The following is a 17,297-nucleotide window of genomic DNA, read 5'->3' as shown; positions in this document are numbered from 1 at the left end:
TTTCATCCATCCAGCCTGATGTTATCATTGGGAGTGTGTCTGAGCTGGCAGACGGTCAATACCGCCTGCTAACGCCTTCCAGCCGGTATTGCACTCCATTAGAAACGATGTAGTTTCTTTTCTGGGCCGATCTGAGCTGTGCGGGCGGGGTTTAAATACTCCGGCAGGACGAGCATTTACAACGATACATAACCCTATGAGGCTGCCCCCCCCCCCCCCCCCCCTCCTCCTTCATATGCAATGCCGGACAACGATAATCTAGCGTTGATGTCAGGAAGATTCGATAATCAGGCGAAAAATGACAACGTGATAACTGGATTAGGGCTATTATCGCGTCTTTTCCTGGGATTACTAAGAATCACCCAAACTATACTCATATTCAAAACGGTATAAAACGGAAATGTACGGATGAAAAAACAATCCATTAGATCCATAGCTATAATATTTCATATATTTTAAGCACTCGCAAGTTTCGCAGTCTCCCCATTGACTTACAGCGATGGCGTTCTACCCAGAAGGTAGACAGCGACCCCTGGCGCTGAATGAGTTAATATCACTTAGAGCTAAATTGTATTCCAATTTCACGACCATACTAGCAAAAAAACAACAACACATAGCGACACTGAACGTGCACGTTCCATACAAGCTCTCGCCAGACGCACCAAGCTCCCAGTAGCCCCGCAATAAACAATGATTTAAATACAAAAACATTTCATATTTAATAGTATTTAATCTCTCGACAGCCGGGCTGCTCCCCCCCCCCCCCCCCCCCCCCAAAATGTAATACCTGTGCAAAAGAAATTTAAAACTTTTTAATACCTTTCAAGGCCTTACCTTTTAATACCCTGCAGTAGGGCTGTCTCCGACTAAGGATTTGTATAGTCAACTTGTAGTCGCCAAAATGAGCCGATAGTCAACTATTAGTCGACTATGAAAAAAAAATATATATATATATTTTTTTATCATTCCATTTGGGCTGTGGGGGTGCTTAATGTCTGTCTAGTCTAGTGTGTTCATTAGATGGGTGAAATCCTCTTTCAGTGCCTCTGTGCCTGTTTTCTTAGGCAGTTAGCCTCTGGTATGCGTGCCATTAGCGTTAGCCATGCTTCTAGGCCTATTTTCTTTTGGAAAGAATGGTTAAAAAAAATAATAATAATAATATTTTTTTTATTTTTTTTGCATTTGACTAAGAGGTTGTCAGTCGACTATGGCTCCTTTCGATCGATTAGTAGACTAATCTCGGGGTCAGCCCTACCCTGCAGATACCCTGTAAGGCAAAGTAATATTGTGTGGAATCACCCAAAGCAGAAAACTCTTTGGAAACGCATGTAACTTCTAACTAGCATCTTCTCTCATTCATCACTCACTCCTAGCTGCTTCAATCTGCTTAGCGGAGTCCATATATTAAAGCTGCAGCGCTTGTCTTACCGACCAGAGGGGTGCTCTAAGTAGCACCCATAAAAACCTAATTACAACGAGCTGAAGGCCCATTACATGATGCACTGCGGCGATCCATCAACAGTCTTCTATTCTAAGGGGCTTTTTGGACAGGTTCACACCAGTAAGGCCAGGGGTCGTTTTTTTGCGACGTCATTCTACACTGGAGAATAAACAGCTAATAAATCACGCCGCTCCAGACACAACACAGACCAGACACAGGCTGAAGGAACCAGGGTAATGGGCTCTGTTGTTGGAGGTTAAAGGCCTCGCTTGAGATGTTCTTCTGTTAGAGGTTTTACACTTGCTCTCCTGTTCACACTAATTTGTGACGGGCGATTGGGAAGAATTTTAAAAAGGGGCACCTTTTGGTGTTAATTACAGCTCAATAAAATGATAATACTATAAGACAAGGTGTTGCTATTCTTCCCATCTAAATAATTTCATGGAGCTGTAATTAACACAACACGAGGATTCAATGTCCCCGATGACATCACTGGTGGTCATATTCAAACTTGTTTACTCAATAACTTGTCAAACTAAATTAATGTGTGCAAATTATTGAAATAATAATATTTAAAGAAAGAAATATTAATATATATATATAATTATCTCTATTATCTAATTATCTATATTTGAGGTCTAGCACTATTTTTGCACATAATCTCACACATCCAAAAACAAAACAGACAACCCGAAGGCCGAGGCATGAAAATAAAATACCTCTTGCTCTGGTTTGTGGAAGTGTTTGACGAGGTTGTTTGCAGCCTCTCTCATGTCCTCCTGTACCTCAACAGATGTCATTCCTGAGAGGAGAATACGTAGAATTGGAGACCGAGAGGGGAGAGAGGAGGAGGATGGAGACGGGAGGAGGATGAATACAGAACAGGGAAGATGGGAGAAAGGGGGATACAATGGAATGGGGACATTGGGAAGGGAAAGAAAATGTTTTATTAGATCCAAGATGTCATTTTAGTTAACATACCAATGGTACATGGACTGCATTTATATAGCGTTTTCATCCAAAGCGCTTTACAACTTAGGTAGATAGATACTTTATTGCCATTTCAACACATGGTTGATTGGGATTTGTCTTGGTGCAATTCAACACATGGTTGATTGGGATTTGTCTCGGTGCAATGCTCATTTCAGCATAAAACAGTAGAAAAAACATACAAGAATACATACAATGCAATCCCTGAAGTAGAAGAAATATTTCACATGACCCGCGAATTCCTAAAAATCCAACAGTGCTACAGTGCATAAAAGAGCTCAGAGCTCCTTTAAAGTGCATATTGCCATAACACATTTGGGGCCATTCACGTATATATATGTGATTGGGAGCCAACGCTTGACGGCCAATCACGTATATATACGTTTTTAACTAGGGACGTCCGATATTATCGGCCGATATTGGCATTCAAATGTGATATCGGAAATTATCGGTATAAAAAAAAAAAAAAAAAAAATTTATTTAAAGATTTCTTTTTTGGCGTTTTATCGCTTTATTGCTACTGGGCAGTCCAGTAGAGAGAGACATAGGAGGAATGGGAGACGGAGTGGGGGGAAGACATTCGGCAAATAACGACGGGTTCGGGAGTCGAACTCCGGGTCGGCCGTGTCGCGGCTGAGCGCGCTATGTGGTTCGCCACTGGGGCGCCCCTATTTTTTTTTTTATTTTACATTTATGTAACCTTTATTTACCCAGGCAAGCAAGTAAGAACAAATTCTGATTTTATTTATTGTCAAAAGTATGCATAATGTTTTAATTCCACGACAAGAGATATGTAATGTTAATTACCTGAAATTATTCCGTTTTTTTGGGGGGGGGGGGACCCTGCATATATCGGTATCGGTTGATATCAGTATCGGAAATTAAGAGTTGGACAATATCGGTATAGGTAAAAAAGCCAATATCAAACATCCCTGTTCAGATTCTAAGTGTTATTGACCATATTTATTGTAATGTATAATATAACTGAAGGGCATACAGACCCTCATCTGCACCTTTGCTCATATCCAGAGTTAATTCAATGGTTTATACTGCCATTTATTTACTTTCGTACTGTACTATAATTGTATTGCCTGCATTTATGTGTTCTACTATTACCCTGCCCAGACCTGTACCCCCCCCCCCCCCCCCCCCCATGCTGCTATGATGCCTGAATTTCTCCAAGGGGATCAATAAAGGAATATCTTATCTTATGTTTTGTCCTAAAGTTGTAGTTTATGGAGAAACACCCTCTAATCCCTGTTGTTATCCCCCCAAAAGGGGCATGGCATGACCAAAACAGAGGCGGTCTGATGTAGCTCACAAAACCTTTAGGTTGGGTCAGGTCTCCAGTAAGGTTACAGTTAAAGTTAAAGAACACGCCAACATTTTGGGAAATTAGCACCCAAAATGTTGGCGTGTTCTTTTAACACTTTCAGTGCCGTTTGAGAGCATTTTGAAAAGCACCCGTTTTGAGGTGAAAAACAGCCCATTCTGTGATAATCGCCTTTTACTGGAATATTCCAGAACGTTGATATTTGTCGGCCTATTTATGAATCGTTTTCAAATAAACGCTAGATGATCAATAGTATACGTGCTGATAATAGCTGCTTTCATTTCCTCGTCGATTTTACAGTGAAACCGCTGGAGCACATATCACAAAAAAGCGTATATCTTCATCAAAACGAGTCTGATTATCCTAACACTGATAACATGGATTCCTTACCTGACATCAGATGGTATCCAACTAGTATATTCCAATTCCTGATCACCATTAGAAAAAATCGATAAGTGTATAGATCTAACGTGTATACAGTAGAACTCATGATCCGCGAGGCTCAGAGCCCCCTGAATGAACTCTGGTACTCCGGCTGCATGGGTGAGAAGTGAAATGTGGACTGGAATATTTTTTTTCCCCCATCCATTTTCATTGAGTACATTCCAAAAGGGTGATTTACCATCTGGGAGACGATAGGGGGTGCTTTTTTCACATCTGATCGCCGGCGGCCCTTGGGTAGGCTCGCGTGATGCAATATGATTTCAGATCGCTAAAAATTATTAATTCCGAGAAATCTCGTGAGTGGCTTTCAACGTAACTATCGTAAACACGAGATTAGCCGTGAGTGGCTCTCAAAGTGTTAAGGTAAGGGTTCGTTTTATGAGCAACCTTTCAGGTGAAAATGATGACGAGGTCTGGTTTTGCAGCTTTACCCATAAGTGACAACTGCTACCAGGATGGAATGAGAGCACTCTGCTCCATACGTACTGTTGCGGCCCCTGAACGATCCCAGCACCGTCCGTCCACTCTGGGGCGGCGATCCCAACTCTGGAGGCGTCCCGCTCCATTTCCCAGCATCCTCCTCGCCGCCTGGCGACACCAGCTGACCAATCAGAACCCTTTCCAAGCTGCCATCGCCTACGCCCTTCCCTAGCCAGCGGCCACACGGGAACCTGGAGGGAAAGAGGCACTACTTTTGACTTACAGGGTCACATCAACGGTACGGGAAGTGCGCTGACCATCCTCTCCAGAGTCAAGGCAAGGGGAGGTACAGGAAATTAAGATAAGATGAGATATTCCTTTATTGATCCCCTTGGGGAAATTTGGGCGACATAGCAGCAGGGGGGAATGGGGGTACAGGTATGGGCAGAGTAATAGTAGAAAGACATAAATATAGGCAATATAGGTCCCTGTCCCTGGGGCTAAATAAATCCACCATAGCCAGTCTACAACTCCCCCAAAACGCTGCCACTAGACTACTCACAGGTACCCGGAAGAGAGCTCACATCACCCCTGTACTTGCCTCCCTCCACTGGCTCCTGGTGCGCTTTAGAATAGACTTCAAGGTCCTCTTATTGATTTATAAAGCCCTAAATGGTAAAGCCCCTGCTTACCTAGCAGACCTCCTCACCCACTATACCAACGCCAGGGCCCTCAGATCGGCTGATAAGGGTCTCCTAACCACTCGTAGGTCTAACTTCAAGTCTAGGGGGGGACGTGCTTTTGGGGTCGCAGCCCCTGACCTCTGGAACAGCATCCCCATGTCCATTAAATCTGCCCCCTCCATAGAGTCTTTTAAATCAAAACTCAAAACCCACCTATATCGCCTGGCCTTCCCTGACTCACTTTGACTCTTGCTGTACTTGTTGACGTGTTGTTCTGTTTTTCCTTTGTCTATCCGTTGATTTTATTTTATTTCTGTTTATTTTATACTTTTCTTTGTACTTAGCTTAGCTATGTGAAGCACTTTGGTTGACAAGAGTCATGTTTAAACGTGCTATACAAATACATTTGATAATTGATTGATCTGAATATAAAAAATTGAAGAAATAAATAGTGTAAACAATATAATTAACTCTGAATATAAAACTATGAGAAACAAAGGTGCAGATGAGATGAGAAGTTGCAGAGGAAGACATTTGGTGCAGAAACCAAGGCTTTTTGAGGCAATTCAACATCAGCAACTATGCATGATACACCTGCCCTGGATGACAGGATCAGCACGGAGGACTAGCTTTAATCCTAGTGTATCAGCATTGTGTAACAAATGTAAAAATCAAGATGGTACCCTTACACATCAACTCTGGTCTTGTCCCACTCCCAACCTACACACGTTCTGGTCTGCTATATTTGATTTTTATTCAAAAGCTTTTAATAAACAGTGGGAATCCTGCCCCTTAGTGGCCATTCTGGGCTCTTGCGATGATGCTACTCTGTACTCTGGCAATGAAAAATAACCGATATATCTAGGTGCAGCTGTGTTGGCTAAAAAGTTCATCTTGAGACTCTGGAAGTCTGATGCAGTACCCTCATTTGAATGTGGATGAGAGAGCTGGGTGAGACCCTCTAGGCTTAGATTAAAAAATACAGGACGGAGAAAGGTGTTTGATAAGGCATGGGGACCGGTGTTGGATTACTTAAAGCAGGGGTCTCAAACTCACGGCCCAATTGCGGCCCGCTGGATGATATTTTGCGGCCCCCTACTTGACATCAAAGTAAAAAAAAATAAAAAAATCTTTTAATTCATTCTTTAAATTTTTTATTTAAATTTTTTATGTTGTGGGACTTGTACAGCACTTTGTTCAACTTTGTCAGTGCTGTAAAGTTTAAACCTTTTAAAATCTTAGACAAACAAAACACTTTGCTTTCATGAAATATTGTAAGCCGTCATTTGAGGCTTTATAAAAGCAGCACAATGAACACAAATCAGTCAGTGCAGAGTCCGACCTCATCTTAAATAAAAAACAGCATTGCTTGTTGTAGTTAACAAAGAGAGGCAGAGTTGATTTAGCAAAAAAAATAAAAAATCATATATACCGTAAATCCTCAAATAGAGGAGGGACCTCCGATAAAGGAGGAGCCTCTTATAATGAAGGGGGGGGGTGTTGATGCATTTAGACAAACACAGGCCGGCCGGCGTCTAATATAAGGTAGCAAAAAAAAGTTTTTTTTATTTTATTTTTCGTGCCGTGATATAGAATGAGATAAACTCTTGCCAATGAAAATCAAGTGCTGCCTCCCGCTACACTGACTACCGTACATTAACGTTTCCCTCTGGTTAGCTTTAGCGCTAGCCGCTAGCTAACGTTGTCATAATATCTAGAACTGTGGTGTCAGCTGGATGACGTTGACTTCGTTTGCAAACGTTAACGTTCACTATCTATATGGCATTGGCAGACGAGGCTGGCGTTGTCCAGTTCACACATTACAGACCATGATGCTATGATAACATTAGTAGCTAAAGCTACTGCATGTAAACAACTCTATTCAACTGAGGAAGTCGAGAAGGTACCACACGCTCGGCTAAACCGTCCCCGGACCCCACAACCTAGTATAGACAGTTCCAACTTCAGTGTGTGAATTACGTTAATCCCACAATTACTCAACTGCACTCAATATTTAAATACCAATGCTAGTCTAAATAAATGTAGACAGACAATGTACGTATTAAAAAATAAAAATAAATAATAATAATAATAATAATAATAATAATAATAATAATAATAATAATAATAATAATAATAGTCTGAAAATGAAGGGATTATGTCCATGAGTGTCATTTTTAGAAATTAAGGCCTGCCTTTTATACAAGCCTCTCTAAAATAGGCCTGGTGCCCTATGCAGCTGAGGTAAATAGAAGACCCATCTTATATTTGAGGCTTTACGGTATATATAATATTTGATGCGGCCCAGCCTCACCCAGACTCTACCTCCAGCGGCCCCCAGGTAAATTGAGTTTGAGACCCCCGATTTAAAGGGTCTGAGGGAGGATGAAGATGATATACAAGTTCACAGTGTTATTCTTACTACATTAATGTCTGAAGGTACAGTATATTCTCTGTTTTGTCTTGGAATTTTGCCTTTCTAATGCTTTGGTCTTTTGGTCTCTTTCCTATTTTCCAGCAAGAATAGAGTATTTAACTATCCTGTTTATTTTTATGTATAAATCCGCCAAATGAAAGAACGTTTATTTATTTAATCTTTTTGTTATATGCCGCTGTAAAATAGTTTTTGAACAAAAAGAAAAATAAGATTGCTTGTGTGCATCATTATGGAATGTAATGTAAAAGTAATGTGCAATAAAAAAAAAAAAAAAAAAAAAGTGCAAGTTTTTTTTTTTTTTTATATTTTTTTTATTATTGCAAAACAAAAATTATTAAAAGTCAGTACTCAACACACAATGCATAATGAAACTTTCAGTAAAGGTGGTTAAAATATATGCAAGTACAGAAACAAGATAAAACAAAAATAGTCTATAATAACATTTTAACCGTATACAGTGTATATCCAGCGAAATTACAATTATATAAATGTTAGTATATAATATACCCCTAATACCTATTTTCTAAAACCCTACACACATATGCTCCAGCTCGAACCCCCGCCTCCCGGACCCCCTCTTGGATAGTACCTCCATTATCCCTCACTCCTAACCAGACACTACCATTATAAGCTAGCTAGTGCAAGTTATTTAAAGGGGAACTATTTTACTATTTCTTTCACTATTTGGGCACTTTTACACAATTCATGTGAGTCTATGGAACACCTCTGTAATATATATTTTTTTCTTATTCATTGTTTTGTATTTCTAATCAAGTCCTCAAAAACAGCATTTTTCTACCTCAAGATCTCAAGCCGTTTTGAGCCTGGGCTCCAGGTCCAGCCACTGTGTGCAGCTCATCTTGTATCTCAACATTAACATGCAGCGGTGTCTTTCTGACATCACAAATCATCACATTTTCAAATGACTCAGTTCAGTGAGGGTGAATATTGTGAGAGGAGAATTGGAAGAATGCGCCAATATGAGAATTTTGAGACATAGATCATATTAATATAAGTTCACATAGCTAGGAAACAATGCTAAACACTCAAAAAGGCCATTTATAAGATAGTTCCCCTTTAATATATAGGCCCTGCCTGCTGATTCTATTCTGGCTGCCGCTGCCACTGTTTGGTAGCATATGTTGAGGTTTATCTGGGACAAACTGTCATTATGCTAAATCACCGGCCAATCTGTAAATGTACCAATATTTAATAGGCCGCTGTGCCAATTTAATAATTTTATTTATGAACAATATTGCTTGTTTGTGGTGGTGGGTTCCAAAATGCCACGATCCTTCTGTGAGGTGTCAATGATGAATTGAAAATGGGGGACCCTGATGTAAACAAGACGAAAGTCTCTGGTCTGCATCCCCTTAACAAGTGTTTATTGAGCTGTACTGTACCCATTCTGCAATCTGTTAATAAAATGTTCAATCAATCAGTCTATCACTAAAGCTTGATCGCTGTCCGTGGTTATGAAGTGTCTTGTCACTAAAGCTTGATCGCTGTTCACTGTCCGTGGTTCTGAAGTGTCCATCACTAAAGCTTGATCGCTGTTCAAGGTTCTGAAGTGTCTGTCACTAAAGCTTGATCGCTGTTCACTTGATCGCTGTTCACTGTCCGTGGTTCTGAAGTGTCTCGTCACTAAAGCTTGATCGCTGTTCACTTGATCGCTGTTCACTGTCCGTGGTTCTGAAGTGTCTCGTCACTAAAGCTTGATCGCTGTTCACTGTCCGTGGTTCTGAAGTGTCTCGTCACTAAAGCTTGATCGCTGTTCAACCTTCCGTGGTTATGAAGAGTCTTGTCACTGATCAGGGTTTCCGTTAGAAAAAATTGTTGCCGGTCTCAGGGTCCGGTAGATTTAAATCTACCGGTCAAATGAGAGAAATTCCGGTCAGAGTTTATTGAGCATAAAAATAATTGACATCCTCAAGGCATGTAGATTTATAATATTTTAACTTAAAACTAGGCTACTTTTGCGTATACAATCATTATATTCCAAATAAAATAAGTCCCGAGACTCCGTGCTGCTGCCGACTTTAAATCAAATAGGTGTCTGTGGGCAGTCGCCCGACATTATTAAACAGCAGTCTGTTATAAATCACATTTTTATGAGCTAACGAATTCCGTTATATTGGACATTTGTATTAATTATATCAAGCGAAGAACTGAGAAATTTGGCAGAGAGAGACGGCAACATTATCGTGGGTTTGCGTGATGACTCTCCACCTCGCAACGACTTATTTGCAAAGAGTATGGCGCTGCAGAGCAGCAGATTCAGCTGTTTTTTGGCTCTATCTGGGGACCGCTCAACAGCGCCCCCCACCCAACAGCTGAATTGCCAATGGCTGAATTGGAGTACTGCACTGTGCCGCTGCTGCTCCGGCTCTGCAGCTACACATGCACTAAGCTCTCGCTGACAACATTATTATACCTGCTTGGTGAAGCAACGATGAAACAAATGTAATGATTGTTTCGTTCATCGCATAGGCTATTTAATTTTAGCCTATTTTAATACAATTCAAATAATCAAATTGTGCTTAGAGGGCATTATTTTCACCGGACATTAAGACCGGAGAGATTAAATATGTCGGACTTCAACAGATTTTGCCGGTCAAATACCGGTAATTACCGGCTAACGGAAACGCTGACTGATGCTTGATCGCTGTTCACGGTTCTGAAGGGTCTGTCACTAAAGCTTGATCGCTGTTCACGGTTCTGAAGTGTCTGTCACTGATGCTTGATCGATGTTCACGGTTCTGAAGTGTCTGTCACTGATGCTTGATCGATGTTCACGGTTCTTAAGTGTCTGTCACTAAAGCTTGATCGCTGTTCACCGTCGATGATTCTGAAGTGTCACCAGTGCTTGCTTGGCAGTAAAATGTACAGTGCTTTATGACCAATGCAGTTTGTTAAGATCCGAAAACTACAATCAATTTCACCACTCAGTCAACAAGTGTGTGGCCTACATGTCAAACCTCAGTGTGCTCCTTGTTGCAGTTGAAGGGGCGCTTGCCAAAGATGAGCTGGTTCTAACGTGTGCACCTGGAGGACCTCCACAGTACCCACAAGATGAGCTGGTTCTAACGTGTGCACCTGGAGGACCTCCACAGTACCCACAAGATGAGCTGGTTCTAACGTGTGCACCTGGAGGACCTCCACAGTACCCACAAGATGAGCTGGTTCTAACGTGTGCACCTGGAGGACCTCCACAGTACCCACAAGATGAGCTGGTTCTAACGTGTGCACCTGGAGGACCTCCACAGTACCCACAAGATGAGCTGGTTCTAACGTGTGCACCTGGAGGACCTCCACAGTACCCACAAGATGAGCTGGTTCTAACGTGTGCACCTGGAGGACCTCCACAGTACCCACAAGATGAGCTGGTTCTAACGTGTGCACCTGGAGGACCTCCACAGTACCCACAAGATGAGCTGGTTCTAACGTGTGCACCTGGAGGACCTCCACAGTACCCACAAGATGAGCTGGTTCTAACGTGTGCACCTGGAGGACCTCCACAGTACCCACAAGGGTTATCCCCCATCAGCCCAGTCCCATCTCAAGTCATACAAAGGCCTCTGGGTCCTTCATCTAGTCATTAAGAACACACACACGTTGAAACACTTAAGTGTGTCCATTCGTAGCTTTATAATAGGTTTCTTCACGACCCGCTGATTGTTACCTACACCGACACAGAGAGGAGACGGGGAGATCTAGCAGGCGGAAAGACACATAGTTGAATGGGAAGGGAAGAGACCAGGGCCCTCATTCATCAACGTGACGTAGAAAATGTTCTATTTCCACACGTAAGCACAGAATTTAGAAGTTGTGCACGCACAGAAATATTGGGATTTATCAACCGTGCGTACGCAGGTCCTATGCTCCTCCGTGTTGATAAATACCACCTTGTTCTACCGTCAATGCTCGTGCATGATTATCCATATATGGTCATGAAAGTGATGAAACCCCCCCCATGGGATGTGAAATAATGGACTGACCCGAGCGGAACTCTGAGAAACTTCACGGAGATTGTTTACTGCTGTCGAACCAAGAAGACACAACGCGTGTTATGGGATAAATAAAAGGCGGACTTGTAAACGGTGATGTCAGATATAAACGGCTCCCTAAGACCATTGCTGCAATTCTGCCTGGACAGCTCAAAATACTAATAAAGACCGTTCGTTGACCACTGTTTGGCGTTGGTTGTGTGTCATTATAACCGTGCTGTAATATGAATGCCTTTATTAGTTGTGTTCGATTGGCTATATGATTTTTAGAGGCATCTATTTTGTTGTCGGTATTACCGACAACAAAATAGATGCCTCTAAAAATCATATACTATTAGGTAGCCTATATGAATTACATATAATAGCAGCCATAGCCTACATCAGGGGTAGGCAACCCTAGGCACGCGTGCCTGCATAGGCACACGGGGGCATTTGCATAGGCACAGGGGGCAGCACTAAAAAAAATTAAAAAAAATTAAAGAAAATAATTTAATAATTTTTATTTTATTTTTTGCTTTGAAATATTATAGTGAACTATTTTGCACTGTTGTCGCATTTATCTTGTTGAAATCCTCCCACAGGTTCTTTTTACTTCCACATATTTAATTGAGACCCTTTATTTGTTTATTATTTCAATTTAGCTGGAAATACATTGCTACATCATTCAGTAACATTTGCAGAGCCTTATAACAAAAACATTATTACGGTCACCATTGTGACCAGTGGGATTAATCAACAAATTGTATTATTTATTTTTCTATTTCATTGAACATTGCACATGTTAAAAGCAATTTTTTTACTCAAAATGTGAGTATTACCAAGTCAACTTGTGTTCTTAAAACAATGACAATAAACATAGTTTTATTAGGTTGAAATAATGTGGTTGTGTACTTATTTTTCTGTTAACTTATTATGGATTGAAAACTGAAAACCTTAATGCACAGTAACTGAACTCAATATTTTAAAGTTCTGGTAACTAATAATTTTTTTTTTACAGTGTAGTCTTGCGATCAATCTCACAATCTCACGATATACCTCACATTCACCCTCCATTCACATCCTGGTGTTCTCCTGGTGTTCTCCATTAGGCCTGTAGGTGGAGCTATGACAGCACACGTACAGTACACACACCGATGGTGTGTGATGTGTCCAAAAATGAATGGGCAAATGTGAGTGAAATGGTCGCACTGTATGCAGCTGTTTGTCTGCATTGCATTCCCCCCCCCCCCAACTCAGATTTAGGGTTGATACAACCATCATAATAATATTGTTAATAATAACAATAATGATGTAATAATGTAAAAATTATCATTAAAAAGACCTGATTATGAGAAGAAAAAAATGACGATGCATGGAATATTGTTGAGGCACACTAGTTACAACTATATTTCAAACAGGCACTCCATGTCGAAAAGGTTGCTGACCCCTGGCCTACATTATGCAACAGTAACTTGCGCATACCAGTGTATGCGACGGACCAGTGTATACCTTATATCATATCATATTCATATAATAGTTTACTCTATCAGCATACCAGCATGTAATATGTTCTTTGTTATATAATAACTCAACTCGTTATTATTTTGCATAGATTGCAGAAATACGGGAACGTTTTGATTTACATTAAAAGGCTTTGACATTGTAAAACTAAATACGTGGAATTCTGTAAGCATAATACAAGTCATATCACCCACACGATATGCTCTGTGTCCAGAGCATGTATGCTTTTCATTCATTTAAGACACATTATTGCAAGGGTTTTGTAATACACATACACCCTGGTGTCATTGCAATGCGTTTTTTATTCTTTCTTATACAGTAAAAAGGGGGAAGAACACTATATCGTGGGTGTTCATATGACTTGTATTCTGCTTACAGCTTCGAAATTCCACTCGTTTCGTTTAACGTAAAGCCTTTTAAATATAATCAAAACGTTCCCGTGTTTCTGCGGTCTGTGCGCAAAATAATAACGAGTTGAGCTACGCGGAGCGCAGTCAGTCTGTACACCCCGTATATTCCGATAACGCTATATAAACCATGCTGCATTCATTCTGAGAGAAAGATCTATTATTCCAAATGCTATTTATAGGGTTTTGACCATAATTACACTACTGTTGCTATTTTACAATGAACTATAATGAATTACGGTTCATACAGAACATGCCAGTGTTGAAACTAATGCACAGAAGCTCATTTCCTTGTTGTAATAATATATTCTACCACTGGGCGTCAGCTAAGTGTGCTCCGAGCTGTGCGTACACATAAGCACGAAGTCAAGTTCAAGTTGAAATTGATGAATCCCACTCTTTGCTTAGAAATGGTCGTACGCACAGGTTAAGCACATATCTGTGCGTAAGACACGTTGATGAATGAGGGCCCAGGACTCTGATCTTGGTTAAGGATATTACATAAAAAAAAAAAAAAAAAAGGCAGAACATGCAACCCCTTTTGTATTTAACAAAGACGTGCGAGTACAACATAAACACACAACAGCCTGGTCACAAAGCCAGAACCAGTTAGTAACTAATGGTAAATGGAATGCATTTATATAGCGCTTCTATCCAAAGTGCTTTACAACTTATGCCTCACATTCACACACCGACGGCGGTGCAAGGTGCCAACCTGCTCATGGGGAGCAGTTAGGAGATTAAGAGTCTCGCTCGGGGACACTTCACACGCTGCCGGGAGGAGCTCTGCTCATGGGGAGCAGTTAGGAGGTTAAGAGTCTCGCTCGGGGACACTTCCACACGCTGCCGGGAGGAGCTGGAATCGAGCCGGGAACCTTCTGATTCCCAGACGTCCGCTCTAACCTCCTGAGCCACTGTCGCCCGTGTTATGTAGTGCATTGAGTGTCTGTGGTGTACTGCATTAGCCTGCTTATTGTAACTGACCTACAATACATATAGATGGTACAGGTTGTTGTTCCATCACTAGTTCTAGACAAATCAGAGTAGCGTGAAGAGAGATCTTACCTGTAAGTGTGTCCAGTGATCTCATTGTAGACCATGACGCAGTCCACCAGACACTTGGCCAGCAGGCCGGAGTTCTCCTGCCCCAGCTGCAGAGTGCTCAGCCTGCCAAGGTTCTTACACTGACACACACACACAGGGCCTAGTGTGAGAGCAGCTCTGAATAGACAGTATCTGGATGAGGCACAGCAGTGCAAACCAGTGTTTCCCCTACCATTGCCCCGCCAACGGGATGCCCCGCCCATCCAGACATTTAAAAAAAAAAAAAATTATAAAAAGAAAATATTTTTTTATTAAAGTTTGCTCACAGTAACGTTGGCGAGCTAGCTAAATTATACATAAATCGGTTTTCATATAAATCAATCTTCACTAAGACATTAAAACGGTGGTGCGGCACAGTCTACGGAGACGCAGAAAAAAGCTACCAAATCCATTCCGAGACAACTCCGAGACTGACTAGCATCGCGCTTAACAAGTCTCAGGGCTAGATCCACAAAGAATGGATTGCACGGTGCTAATTGCACCCTTACTTACAATTCATTATGAATTGAAAATGGGGGACCCTGATGTAAACAAGACAAAAGTCTTTCTCTGGTCTGCATCCCCTTAACAATTGTGTGTATTGAGCCATACTGTATTGTACCCATTCTGCAATCTGTTAATACAATTTCCATTCAATCAATCACCTTGTTAATATTTATTTAGCTAATTTATGTGCAATCGTTTCATTTCAGCTCAGTGTAGGGAAATGCACCGATACTAACAACCGCCTTACTGCGCGCGTCTATGACGACACTGTTGACACCATGTATCCGTGACACGCACACCCCGTGAAAAAACTAGTAGTTTTGGGGGGCCTACCACCGCACCTGAAAAAAATCCTAGGGGAAACACTGCAAACACTAATAAAGTATTCACCATGGGTGTTGGCAGGGCAATATGTTGATGTTTATCATATATAATTTGTTATTGAATCACAGGATTTTGAATCCTGATACACAATTTAGTTATCCAAATGAATGATGAATATTAAGGAAAAATAAGTACTGTAATTATTAAGTAAGTGTTAAACTTTTTTTGTTGTCTATATGCCGAAATATATTCAGTTCTACATTCCAACAGCCATCACTGATGCAGTGTTTGGTCACTAATGTGAGTCTTCCAGTCCCTCCGCTCTACAGTAAGAAACAGAAACTGTCTTTAAGCAAATATGTGCTTGAAACAAGTAAAATAATCTGCAATAAACTAATTTGGCTTGGCAACATTTCTTGAAATAAGTACAAATATCAAGGTTTCTCTCTCCCGATTGGATAAAAATGAGAAGGGATCCAGAAAATGTATTCTATGTTTATGTTACTGACCAAACACTCAGTGATGGCTGTTGCAATGTATAGCTATTTAACACTTATTTTAACAAAGAAATACCACTTACAACACCTTTAAGTCAGATTTCTAAAATATTTGAGAACATTTAATTTACAGTTTCATTTTTATAGTGCGTCACCCTTCCCATTACCCTGCAGTCCAATATAATGATCAATTGGATTATCCAACATGTGATTTTCCATACCCAAGTAGACATCACGATATATATATATACTGTATATATCGTTAGCTACATGTATGCTAGATATATGTAGTTAACCCTACATGGGTGCATGTGGACGGACCTGGAAGAAGATCTCTTGTGTGTTCTTAGGGATCTGTCTGACCCCTGAGTCCCCCAGTTCTCCTGACACGCAGATCCAAGGGTTCACTGTTGCCATGGCGATGTTCAGTTTCTTTACAGGCATGATGACGACGCGATATGGAATACCTGCAGAAACACAAGGTTTTAAAACATTATGTTAACTATTATTCTCTTCACATAAAAATTGTAGAATGCAACACCAACAGAACAGACATTTCACAGGTCTGGGAGTGATCCTGGTTAATGTCTCTTCAGTGAATAATCCTCAAACATTAAACAGAGGCTGCTAGCTGCTATTTTTCTCATATTTTTATATTCAGATCCAATTTTATTGCCTATATTTATGTCTCTACTATTACCCTGACCATACCTGTACCTCCCCTCCCCCCATGCTACTTTGATGCCCGAATTACCCCAAGGGGATCAATAAAGGAATATCTTATCTCATCTTAGATAACATCTACAAATAAGGACATGGTCATTTTAATACACCGAAATAGGTAAAAAAATAATAAAAGGAAAATTATATATTTTTATAAGCATATTTATCTCATCATTGACCGCCGGGGATTAGCCTCATCCTGCAGTAGCTACCGCCACCGCTGTAAACGATGAGAGTCGCTCACCTTGTTTGCAGGGCTATAACTATTTAAATAGTATAGCTATGGATGCAATACTATGGCCCATTTGACAGTCACATAGAGTATCCATCGTTCAAGATGTAAAAAAGGAATATTTTTCCATCCATACATTCTCGTTTTATACCGTGGTGAATATAAGTATGGTTTTAGAGCGGATTAGGGTAATTCCTGGGAGGCTAGTAATAGCCCGCGACGCATATTATACTTAACTGTTTCAGCGGCAATGACGAAAAAAGTCGGGT

At 40.8% G+C, this 17,297-nt stretch overlaps 1 protein-coding gene across 1 annotated transcript in view; it reads right to left on the bottom strand.

The window, feature by feature from the left end:
- Nucleotides 1-17,297, bottom strand: part of LOC311245233 (DENN domain-containing protein 5B-like) — a gene marked incomplete at its 5' end in the record, with an annotated part of 106,933 nt that overhangs the window by 26,809 nt on the left and 62,827 nt on the right. Inside the window, 4 exons of the mRNA XM_084335064.1 lie at nt 2,161-2,243; nt 4,695-4,879; nt 14,728-14,846; nt 16,395-16,540. Of these exons, the coding sequence (XP_084191190.1) occupies nt 2,161-2,243; nt 4,695-4,879; nt 14,728-14,846; nt 16,395-16,540 (533 nt within the window). The remainder of the gene's footprint in view (nt 1-2,160; nt 2,244-4,694; nt 4,880-14,727; nt 14,847-16,394; nt 16,541-17,297) is intronic.

Source organism: Notolepis coatsorum (genome assembly GCF_963971535.1).
Source record: "Notolepis coatsorum genome assembly, chromosome: 18".
Classification (NCBI taxonomy): domain Eukaryota; kingdom Metazoa; phylum Chordata; class Actinopteri; order Aulopiformes; family Paralepididae; genus Notolepis; species Notolepis coatsorum.
The sequence above is the reverse complement of the archived record's forward strand: the minus strand, read 5'-3'. Positions and strand labels throughout refer to the sequence as shown.